This window comes from Propithecus coquereli, unplaced genomic scaffold (assembly GCF_000956105.1).
Source record: "Propithecus coquereli isolate 6110/MARCELLA unplaced genomic scaffold, Pcoq_1.0 Scaffold38, whole genome shotgun sequence".
NCBI classification, from domain to species: domain Eukaryota; kingdom Metazoa; phylum Chordata; class Mammalia; order Primates; family Indriidae; genus Propithecus; species Propithecus coquereli.
The window spans coordinates 6,948,007-6,959,742 of NW_012149507.1; the positions used below are offsets into that span (position 1 = coordinate 6,948,007).

At 36.1% G+C, this 11,736-nt stretch overlaps 1 protein-coding gene across 1 annotated transcript in view; it reads left to right on the forward strand.

Annotated features, from left to right (window-relative positions):
• The window catches only part of THOC1 (THO complex 1), a 74,692-nt gene that overhangs the window by 56,018 nt on the left and 6,938 nt on the right, over window positions 1-11,736 (forward strand). The window contains exons 12-17 of the mRNA XM_012652117.1: window positions 5,435-5,535; window positions 6,962-7,028; window positions 7,224-7,274; window positions 7,364-7,434; window positions 7,852-7,947; window positions 8,587-8,652. Coding sequence (XP_012507571.1) covers window positions 5,435-5,535; window positions 6,962-7,028; window positions 7,224-7,274; window positions 7,364-7,434; window positions 7,852-7,947; window positions 8,587-8,652 — 452 coding nt within the window. The remainder of the gene's footprint in view (window positions 1-5,434; window positions 5,536-6,961; window positions 7,029-7,223; window positions 7,275-7,363; window positions 7,435-7,851; window positions 7,948-8,586; window positions 8,653-11,736) is intronic.

The window sequence follows — 11,736 nt, forward strand, 5'->3', positions numbered from 1 at the left end:
GAATGGAAAACTGCAAAAATGATGTGAGCAAGTAATTTACAGATGTAGAAACCTGAATAGCTAATAAGTTTATAAAGGATGCTAAACATCTCTAGTAGAAGTAAAATAATGAGATAACCATTTCACATTTATCAAACTGGCAAAAATTAAAAAGCCTGACAACAATATTGGCAAACATGTAGGAAAATAAGGACTTTCATACACTCTTAGTTGAAGTATAAATTGAATCAACCATTTTGAAGAACAATTTTATAATAACTAGTGAAGTTAAAACTTTTGTTCCCAAATATGACCCCTGGCGAATCACCCACATGCACAAGGAAATATATAAGAAGACTCACCGCACCATTGTTTATAAATAATGTGTTTGTAAGTGAAAGTTTGGAAACGACCTCAATGTTCGTAAGCAGGAGACTGGGTGATAAATCATGGTAACGTTACACAATAGAGTTCTGTAAAGCACTGAAAATGGATGAATTAGAGCAGTGGTTGATGAATCTGACTTACTATTTTTGTGAATAAATTTTATTGGAACACAGCCACACTCATTCATTTACAGATTATCTCTGACTGCTTTTGCACTACCACAACAGAGGTGAATAGTTGTGACAGACCATACAATCCACAAAACTAAATTATTTTCTGACTGGTCCTTAACAGAAAAAATTTGCCAACTCCTGAACTAGAGCTACAGGTATTAACATGGGTAAATTTCAAATATAGTGTTATGTGAAAAAGGAAATTGCAGAATAATGTGTATAGTATAGAGTTTGAAAACATGTAACGTATATCTGTAGATGTCTACATATATAGTAAGAGTATAAAATATGCCTAAGAATCCTAAGTCCTACCACTAAATGGATGGTAGTGTATTACCATAGTAGAGGGAGGGAAAGGAATAATACTAGGGAGGTAGTAGGGAGATTATAGAGGGAGTTCAACAGTTTCTATACTATTCTATTTAACAAATGCAGAAGAAGTGAAAATGTTAGGATTTTTACTGTAACTGGGTAGTAGGTACATGAATGTTGTATTAACTATACCTTTTTGAACATTTGAAATAGTCACAGTTTAAAATTTTGATCTCATCTGGTGTATAAATGATGACAGTGACATTTTACTTAATGAGAACGTTCTGAATATTTTGTTTTCTAGCACAGATTTTTGAAGTATTTTATGTTACATTGATAGAAATGGAAGATTTCATATACTTTAATTTCACTAGGAATATTGTTTAGTGTAAAAATGATGGACAGAAAGGCACATAAGAATGACTGAAAAGAATAGCCTGAGTCTTTACAGGAGTTCACAGCTCCACGCCTGACTTACTGAACTATATACTTAAGGTTCTTCAAGTGAGTCAGTCTCTTACTTGGCTCAGTGTCTTCCTTTCTTTCTTCCTGAGCTAAGATGTGCAATAAAAGCTAAGGACAATAGCTGGGTGCAGTGGCGCGTGCCTGTAGGCATAGCTACTCAGGAGGCTGAGGCAGGAGGATCACTCGAGCCCAGGAATTCAAGTCCAGCCTGGGCAACATAGCAAGACCCCATCTCTAATTAAATAAATAAAGCTAAGGATAAAACGCCTTGTGTTCAAGACACAAAGACATTTACAAAGAAATATTTGATCCATGACATGATGTAAATAGTGTAATTTTTAAAATAACCACAGAAAAGTGGAACTAAAAAGTATATATTATGAAAGAAAGGGTACAGTTCAGTATATGAGTTTGACTCTCAGTTCGTCACTAGCTGTATAACCATGCATAGGTAGTTTTAACTTCTTTGGGCCTGGTTTCTTTAAGTATACTGTAAAGCAATTAGCTTGAATAATCATACCTGTCCCTTCCCACCTCTGATTCAGTGTCTTGTTGATTCCTTTTTAATTATTATCATTATTTTTGTAGAGACAGGGCCTCACTATGTTGCCCAGGCTTGTCTGAAACTCCTGGGCTCAAGCAATTTTCCCACGTTAGCCTCCCAAAGTGCTAGGATAACAGGCGTGAGCCACCATGCCCACATGACTCCTGTTTTCAATCCCTTGTTTTTATCAAAAATTACCTTCTAACATTAAAAAATAAAATGTGGTAAAGAGGACTTAAAGACCAAGATAGACAAAGAGTTAGTAAACATCGCCTAGCCACTTTGGTTCATCTCTTCAAGCCAGGAGTTCATGGTTCTGCTACAGACTTACTGAACTATGTACTTAGGTTCTTTGAATACTATTCAAAGAATAGTCTATTACTTGGCTTAATGTCTTTCTTTGTTTCTTTCTTTCTTCCTCCTGTGTCTTCCTTCCCATGTACTCTTCACCTTTAGGTTTGTTCCTCTTTATAGTTTAGATACTGCTTTCTCCAGGAAGCCTTCCTACAGTTGCTGGGTGGGTGGTGGAGCCTTTCATTGAATTAGCCAACACTGAAGAACAGGTTTTATGGGGAAAATTGATGTGCTTCATTTTGTTTGTGAAATCTGGCCAAGTGTCAGTTGAACATTCAAGGAGAGGTGTGTAGTAGCTTGTTGGGTACACAAATCTGGGGATTAGGAATGGGGTCTAGGTCGAGAGGATAGATTTGGGAGTTACCAGCTTGTACCTGGTAATTAAAGCTGTATAGTATATGAGATAAGCTAGGGAGGAAAGTATGAATTGGGAAGACAAGTATTGAGCTGAATCCTGAAGAAAACCAACATTTAAGGGAGAATGAAGGGAGGAAAGGAAGATTGAAGAGTAGGCAGTAAGATTAGAGGACAACTAGAAAAGCATGATCATATGGAAGCCAAGCATGTCCAGTAGGATGAGGACCATAAAAAGAGTGTTCGTGGGATTTAACAATGACAAGTAAGTCTTGGTGATCTTGGCAAAAACACTTTCAGTAGATTAGTGAACAAGAAAGCCAGTTATAGCAGGGCGAGGGATGAATTGGAAACAGTTCATGTCACCACTCTTTCAAGAATCTTTGCTGTTAAAGGGAGGTAAGGTGAGGATGAGGGGTATCTTTAAGAGAGGTTATTTAATGCTAATGGAAAGGAGCTTGGCGAGAAGAAGGGGTTGTAGATACAGGAAGCAGGGCAGTTAATTGTTGGAACTCAGTTCTTAGGGAGATTGGTATGTCCAGATAGAAGGATAACCTTTAGCCATGAAGATGTTTTGCCAGAAGGAAATGAGGAAAACAAAGGTATGGGTGCAGCGATGTGTAGTTTAGGGGGGCCAAGAAATTAAATGACATCCAATTTAATGAATTTTTCTCCTCATTGAAGGCAGAGATAGTTATCTACTGAAAGCGAAGAGGCATAGTAAGTGGTGTTTTTGCTAAGTGGAGAAGGTTTGAAATAGTTGCCGTGGAGAATAGGAGAGAGAATAGGCTTGAAGAATAAAGAAAGATTGCTGATTAGACACAGATTTTTAAGTTAGAGACAACAACATATAGTGGTATCATCTGCATAACTGTGTGACTTGGTGTATTTGCTCAAGCACCTTCATTTTCAGCCTAGATTGGAAGCCTTAGGCTTGGTATAGAAAAGGTGACTAACACTTAGTTTATCCTAGGTTGCCATTTGCTCAGTAGATGTGATAGAAGTATGGGACAAGAGAGTTGAGGAAACTGGCGAGAAAATGGTTGAAGAGATAAACCATGAAGTCTAGACCAGGAGTTGGCAGACTCTACCCCATGGGCCAAAGCTGGCCCACTACTTGTTTGGGTTTTTTTTACATTTTAGATGTTTATATTGGTACCTATATAATATCCATAATGTGCCTCTTGGTCTACAAGGCCTAAAAATATTTACTATAACATTTGGCACTCTAGGAAAAAGTTTGCTGACCCCTTACCTAGACTAAAATAGAATTATAATATAAACAGGATGAGACTAACAGATAGGCAGAGAATAGACAGTTCAAGGGACTTAAGGTCTCCAAATAGTAGGTACATCCAGAGCAAGTGAGTGAGAGAGCTGGGAGGGATAGAGGTAGTGGTGAGATTGGATTGTGAGTTAAGATTTCAGAGCAGGGGCAGCTGGGAGTGATCACACGGTAGAAAGTAGCCAAAGCAGAGGGGATGTGACTGTCAGTAGAGTCGAGGTTGAGGAAATCAGCGCCTGAGTGGAGACAGTCAAGTTGCCGGCAAGTTGGAAGAAGGGAAGACTGATGACCTGCTATTCATATTGTCAATTTGGGATAGGAGAGTTTATACGATAAATAACAGAATCAAATATTCAATCCCTAAAGGTGAGGGAAACCTGACTGGGAGGCTGATCGTTTTTTTGTTTGTTTGTTTGTTTGTTTTTAAAGACATGGGGCTTGCTTAAGAGCCAGCAGAGTGGAAGAGGTTGCTAGTGGATAAAAAGGCTAATGCGTTAGTCTGCGTTCATGGATGGAACCATGCCACAGGAAGCAGAGCCACCAGAACTTGGGACAGTGAACTGAAACTGATCACTAGGGCTTTTTCAGCTGTTTTGCTGGTGATTCATGTGGAAGGCGGCAGCTTGCTTTGTTGCTACAGTTCTTGAAGATAGAACTAGCACGAGTTTGTGGATATAAACTTCACCTTTCCTTTAGTGCTCTATGGATATAATCAGAATGACTTTCCTTCATCACTAGAGGTCATTCTTACAGTAGAACCAGCTAGATGGCAGGATTGTTGAAGAAGAGCTTCACCATAAATGACCTTCAAATCCTTTCTCATCCACATTCTGTGATAAATTAAGTAGGATGCAATTTTCTCTATAAGCTAAAAAACAAAACCCATTTACTTCACAGATTCTTCACTTCTAAATCCTTCTTACGTATCATTGAGTACCACCTCTGTTGCAGGCACTTTGTAGGGCTACAAAAATGAGTGATACCCCTTGATATTGTGCTATTTATCTATAAAAACCTCTCGTTTAGCCATTATTTCTTTATATGTGGGAAAGTGGCAGTCACATTTTTACTTTTTAAATTTTATTTTTTAAATTTAGAGCTAGGGTCTTGCTATGTTGCTCAAGCTGGTATTGAACTCCTGGGCTCAAGCTCAGTGTTTTTTTTTGTTTGTTTGTTTTGAGATACAGTCTCACTGTGTTGGCCAGGCTGGTCTCAATCTCCTGTGTGTAAGTGATCCTCCCGCCCTTAGCCTCCTGAGTAGCAGGGACCATAAGCGTGTGCCACCGTGCCCAGCTTGCATTTCTGCCTTATTTTATCCTAATGTCAGGATCACAGATAGAACGTTGTTGTCCACCAACATGAATATCTCATGGCATAAACAGTCAAGAAATCTAAACAAAGCCTTTGCGACTCTGTCTGTGGGCTTGTGCAATAATGCCTCAGATGCAGTGAGCTCTCAGCAAATGTTTTTTAAATTGAATTGAAAGCTTCCACTTCTGTAGTAGCATAATTTGTACCTTTAGGCAAAACTTGATTTTAATGTGTTGTTTTTGTGTGTGTGTGTGCTTGTTTTTTGAGTAGTTGATGGATTTGCAACTGAGTGACAGTAACTTTCGTCGACACATCCTGTTGCAGTATCTCATTTTATTCCAATATCTCAAGGGGCAGGTCAAATTCAAAAGGTAAGTTAATATAAGTAAACAACTTATAAACAGAAAAGGACTTGCTTATTGTTGCTTATTGTTGTATTTTTCTTAAGTATTGGGTCCGTTTTATGTATAAGGACAACATCTTTAAAACACTTCTATCGCAGTAGACATATTGGGGACTTTTAGATGCTAGAATATGTGTTTTAAGGAAAAGGTGTTAAACTGTCAATGCTAATCTTTCCCGCCGAGCTCCAGGGCTTCCTGGGAGTTCTCGTTTTTTATTGGTGGGTGGAGGTCTCTGCTCCAGACTTCCATCATTCTCTTCTCACCTCACTCAGACCTTCTCCAAAGCTGATTTGCAAACTAAGCCAATAACATTTCTCTCACAAGGTGTGAAGCTGTCTAGCATACATTAGAACTAAAAGATGCAAAGGAAATCTTGAAGCAAATAGTCTTGAAGCAGATAGGAGTTCAGATTTCTTTGAGGTTTCATAAAACCTCATCAGAATCTTTACTGTCTGTCTAAATCATCTGGGGACAAGACCATTTCCTCTTGTCCATAGTTGAAGTGAAGCCCATCTTTACTTGACAATATTTGTGTTAAGTATGCAAAGCAGTGTGGTATTAGTCATACGAAGGACATGACTTTACTGCTTGCTGGGTTTGAATCCTGGTGTTACTTGCTGTCTTCACTGCAGCCCTTTTAAACTTGTAATAGGTCGTAGCACATGGTAAACACTCAAAAAATATTATTTCTTATCCTTTTATCTATTTTGGAGGCTTGGTATAACATGGGAGAAAGATCAAGGACTTTGGAGTCAGATCTAGGTTTGAATTCAAGCTTTGTGGCCTTGGGCAAATTATCACATCATTGTAGTTTCTGTTTAATATGAACATGTAGAGTGAGAATTGAATGAATGATGCATGTAAAGTGCTCAGATCCTATAGCACATGGTAGTCTATCAAAATTTACTGGATGGCTATAAAGAGTAAGTTCATAGTGAAAGGTGTTAGTGACAGCTATTAACAATTTTGGGTTTGCCTATAGCCTTTTCTAAGGTTTTGGGTTTTTCATGGCATTTTGAAAGAATTTTAAAGGAATGTAGCATGCCATTCTGAATGTGCGTCATGTATAGGAATATGTTAATATTGTCTCAAGATTTTCATCTCACATTAAACTTGTTTTAGGAAACGTTTATTGTTCTGTAGTTAATCTGATTGAATAATTGAATGTTTTATTCTCCCATATACACCTTCATGTCTTCACTTCTAACCCTCTTGAGGATAAAGTACAAGAATTTTCTCTTATAGCTCTCTCATTTGTGACTATTCTTATCTTGGTAATTTTTGACACTATAGTATGGTTAACTTATATGTTACATGCCTTGTGTTTTTTAAACCTTTAAATCGAATATACATTACTGTAACTCACACATGCTTTCATTGCTTTGTTCCCTAGTTCAAACTATGTTTTAACTGATGAACAATCACTTTGGATTGAAGATACTACAAAATCAGTTTATCAAGTAAGTTCAACACGCAACAAACCCATGATTGAAAAAATGGAAATTTAGAATTTTCTTTGTTTCAGCCCCAAATAGGAAAATAAGGATAAAGTTAAGCTCAGGTACAAGACCACAAACACTCCTTGGTTCTCTGCCTACAAACCACTCCTATGATGAGAAAGTTGTGAAAGCTTAGTATATTCTTTCTAATCACAGCTACTATCTGAAAACCCCCCTGATGGAGAAAGATTTTCAAAGATGGTAGAGGTATGTGTTTTATATTTACACAGTCTTCTTAGCAGCAAATAGAATTTCAGAGGATTCCATTATGCAAATACAATTTTTGTTTTTCTCAGCATATATTAAACACTGAAGAAAACTGGAACTCATGGAAAAATGAAGGCTGCCCAAGTTTTGTGAAAGAAAGGTAAATATATATTCATCACAAGAAATACAAGAAAGGCATTTCAGATATAGTTTGATGTGATTATATCATGTACAGATATGTGTAATATGTATTTCATATAAAAAGTAAAAGTTGAACTCTGTAAGAGTATAACCACTTTGATTACCTTTATTTGTATTTTTTACCTCAAATTTCTTGTTATTAAGTTCCCAGAAAAATTGATCTATGTTAATTATTGAAAAAAATGCTGTATATCTACTTCTTGTAATTCACCTTACTCTGGCACTTTTGTCATATCTGATGAGTGTTCTATCATAATATGAAGCTTTTGGTCTTCAGGAAGAAAACAATAACTAAATTTTCTTCTACCTTAAACATTCTTCCATTTCTGTTATCCATTTGTAATTCCAAAAATAGCATATGTTTTGTTCACCACAGAACATCAGATACCAAACCAACAAGAGTAGTACGGAAGAGAACGGCACCAGAGGACTTCCTAGGGAAAGGACCCAACAAAAAAATTCTGATGGGAAAGTAGGTTAACTTGTCTTCATATGTGAGATGTTCTTAATCATTTTTATATTTTGAAGATGTTACTTTAAGAAGTGTCCGGTTTTTCACATCCAAATATAATATGAATTTGTATTTGGCACATACATAGATACTAAAGCAAACCACACCCTTCAGTCTATATTGCCCATTATGTGGTTTCATGCAGCTAGATAAACCTTCATTTTTGTCTCCAGCTTTAATATCCATGGCTCTGGCATGTGCCATTTTTTCCATTTCAGAGACTTACAGAATTGCTGTTTAGATTGATGCAGCTCACTTCTAGTTGCCACAGGGTACCATAATCCTTGAGTTCTGTTACCATCCAGTTAACTATCGCTTTATATTGTGCTTGAATGGTTTTAGAAAAAACTAATGATTATATTATTATCATTCATTATGATTAATGATTGTGATTATCATTATATGATTATCTATATTCTCATATAGAAAATTTGTTAAATACCAAAAATTATGAAGGAGAAAATAAAACTCATACTAGCGTCACCCCAAAATCCACTGTTTGCATGGTGTTGTTTTCTCTTTAGTTTTAAGGCATATGAGGATGGTGTCCATAAATAAATGGTGTCCATTTATTTATTTATGCTTCTTTCTATTTTGTAGTGAGGAGTTAACAAGGCTTTGGAATCTCTGTCCTGATAATATGGAAGCCTGTAAATCAGAGACAAGGCAAGTTGAAAATTTTTCAAATGAAGTATTGCTTTTCTCAGATGTTGAGTAGAATAGAGCCTTTTCTCACCCATGATTAGAGCTTAAAAGAAATTTAAAAGTTTATTGTGGTTGAACTTTTGGCACAGCAGAATATGGCTTCCCACCATACAACACCTAGAAGCATGATAAGATAATTTTAGAAATCACAAGAAAATAAAGATTCAGAAACAAAATTGAAAACTACAAACCAGAAGAGTAAGCCGTAAACTGATGGGGTTACATCCAGCTAGGGAGCAGCGCAGAGATTCTCAGTTTTGAGAACCAGGGAACTTGGGTTTTAAAAGTCACAAAAGAACAGAAGGTAAGGTGTTAGGCCTGCACAAATTTGTGAGCAAGTTTCCCCTGAATAAAGCTGAAATTGTTGAAGCACTATACTATCTGTAAAAGAAGGGCAGAGGGTGACAGGGGAACATACTGGCACAGGAAACAAGGAAGCTTGTCTATTTCTGCTGAGGTGTGGGTGAAAGATTAAAGTATCCCCTGAGAAATTATTAATATAACAAGTATGTTCTCATGCAGTCTTGGAGTTTAAATTTATACCACCAGCAGTGTAAAGGAACCCTCAAGCTAATGCAGTGAACTAGAAAGTCCCAGCTGGTGATAAAAGTCTTTCTGGAGGTCACACCTTCAACCCAAACCACACAGGTTTCCCACAGATAAAAATCCAAAGATAAGTTCACCATCCAAACTTAAAAAACATTCATGGAAACAGTCCAGCAAGAGTCGGCAGATAGAACAAGCTACACAAGTTAGCCACTTGGGATGATAAACCATCACTTAAAGGCTGTAAAATAAGTATATTTCAGAAAGTTAAAGACAAAATAATAAGAAATTGAAAAGAAAAGAACATGACACTGTCAGAAGGGATCAGGCAAATTTGAAAAAACAATACTTCTAGAAATTAGAAAATAAAGTCATTGAAATTATAAAATAGGCAAATTATAAAATAGCAGACTAGACACAGTTAAAATAAGGATTAATGAATTAATGATTCAAGAAATCACCCAAAAAGTAATACAGAAGGATCAAGAGTTTAAAAATATGAGTTAAAAACGATAGAATGAAGAGGCCCAGTAAACATCTAATGGCAGAAGCAAAAATAGAGAATGGGAAAGAGGCATAATCGAGATAATGGCAGAGTCGACATGAAGTCTCAGGTACAAGAAGTACAGGCCTTGAGGAGGATAAACCAAATAAATCCATATCTCTATACATGAAAATAAAGACACCAGAGAAAAACAATCCACAAAAGAAAAAAATTAAACTAACTTCACGAACAACAAAAGGAATCAGAAGACAGTGGGATGAGAGCTTCAAAATGTTGAGAGAAAGTATCAACCCAGAATTCTGTAACAAGTCAAACAAGTTGTGATCAGTTGAGTGATTGAGAAATAGTTATTTTCAGACTAAAACTGTGAGAACCTATAATCAATAGTCCCTAGTAAAAAAAAGCTGTCATAGAAGGAAATTGAACCCAGGGTGGAGGAGTGAGTTGCAAGAAAAATATTGGTAAACATGAAGAATTCTAAGTAAGTCTTATCAAGAATTCACTGTATAAAATAGTAATAACTACTAATTAGGGATTATTTTAAAAGGTAGAGCTAACATACTTGCTAAAAGTGACATGTATGACAGGAAGGCGTGGTCAGAATTAAAGAATGTTATAGATCAAGGTAGAGATAATGAATAGCTAGACTTTAAGTCAAGCAGGCTTATTAAATACGTGAAAGAAATAGACTACTAATTTTTAAACAAATTGAGGGGTAAGAAGGTAAATATAGAAAATTTAAGCAATCAAACAGAAGACAGGAGAGGAGAAAAAAGCACAGAAGAAACAAGTAACAGAAAGCACAAAACAATATAGTTAAATTTAAATATATAATAGATGTAAATGGACTTTCTGGCTCAGAGACAGAAATTGGCATTATATTTTTAAAATCCATCTGTATGTTAATTTACAAGAAACACACCTAGGTTGAAACCAAAAGAATTAAAGATGTAATAGGCATAGTTATATTAATATCAGACAGAAAAGTCTTAAAGGCAGAAAGCATTATTAAAAGTAAAGGCAATCATTGTATGAAGATTTTAAAAAGTATCAGAAACATACAGACATTTTAAACCTTATTTCCTGAGAATGTAGTCTCAAAAATTTGACAGAAATAGAAACTGACCAATCCGCTATCTAGTATAAGAATTTTGACATACCTTTCTCAGTATTTAGTAAATCTGGTAGAAAAAAACTTAGCGTAATACATTCAGAATTTAACAAGATAATTACAGGTTTGGTCTTACAGAAACCACAAATTTATGTAAGCTATACATGCATAACAAAAACTTACAAAAGTACTTAAAAAATTCTTAACACACTTCTATATAATCAAAGAAGAAATCATAGTGGAAATTAGAAAACATAGATGATAATTAGAAATTAGAAAACAAATGATAATGAAAATACTGCATGTTCAGGTGTTGAGGACCTAACTCAGAACAAAGAAGAAAATTTATAGTCTTAAGTGTTTATATTTTTTAAAAAAATAAAATATAAAAATTAACCAAGTTAACTAAGAGTCCAGCACTGAGGCACAGAAGAACAGAGTACACTCAAAGAAAGCAGAAAGCAAAATAAGACTAGAAATCAATAAAATAGCAAACAAATAATGGTGAGGATCAACAAAAGCAAGTTTTTAAGACTAGGAAAAAAGATAAACTTCTGGCAAGACTGATAAGTAAAATTACGATTCCCACCAAATCTATGAGAATAAGCCAGGTGTGGTGCCTCATGCCCGTAATCCCAGCACTTTGGGAGGCTGAGTGAGGCAGGAGGATCACTTGAGGCCAGGAGTTCAACAACAGCCCGGGCAATATAGCAAGACCACATCTCTACAAAAAATTTAAAAAATCAGCTAGGCATGGGTGGTGCACACCTGTAGTCCCAGCTACTCTGGAGGCTGAAGCAGGAGGATCGCTTGAGCCCAAGAATTTGAGGTTACAGTAAGCTATGATTGCACCACTGCAGTCCAAGCCTAGGCAACAGAGCAA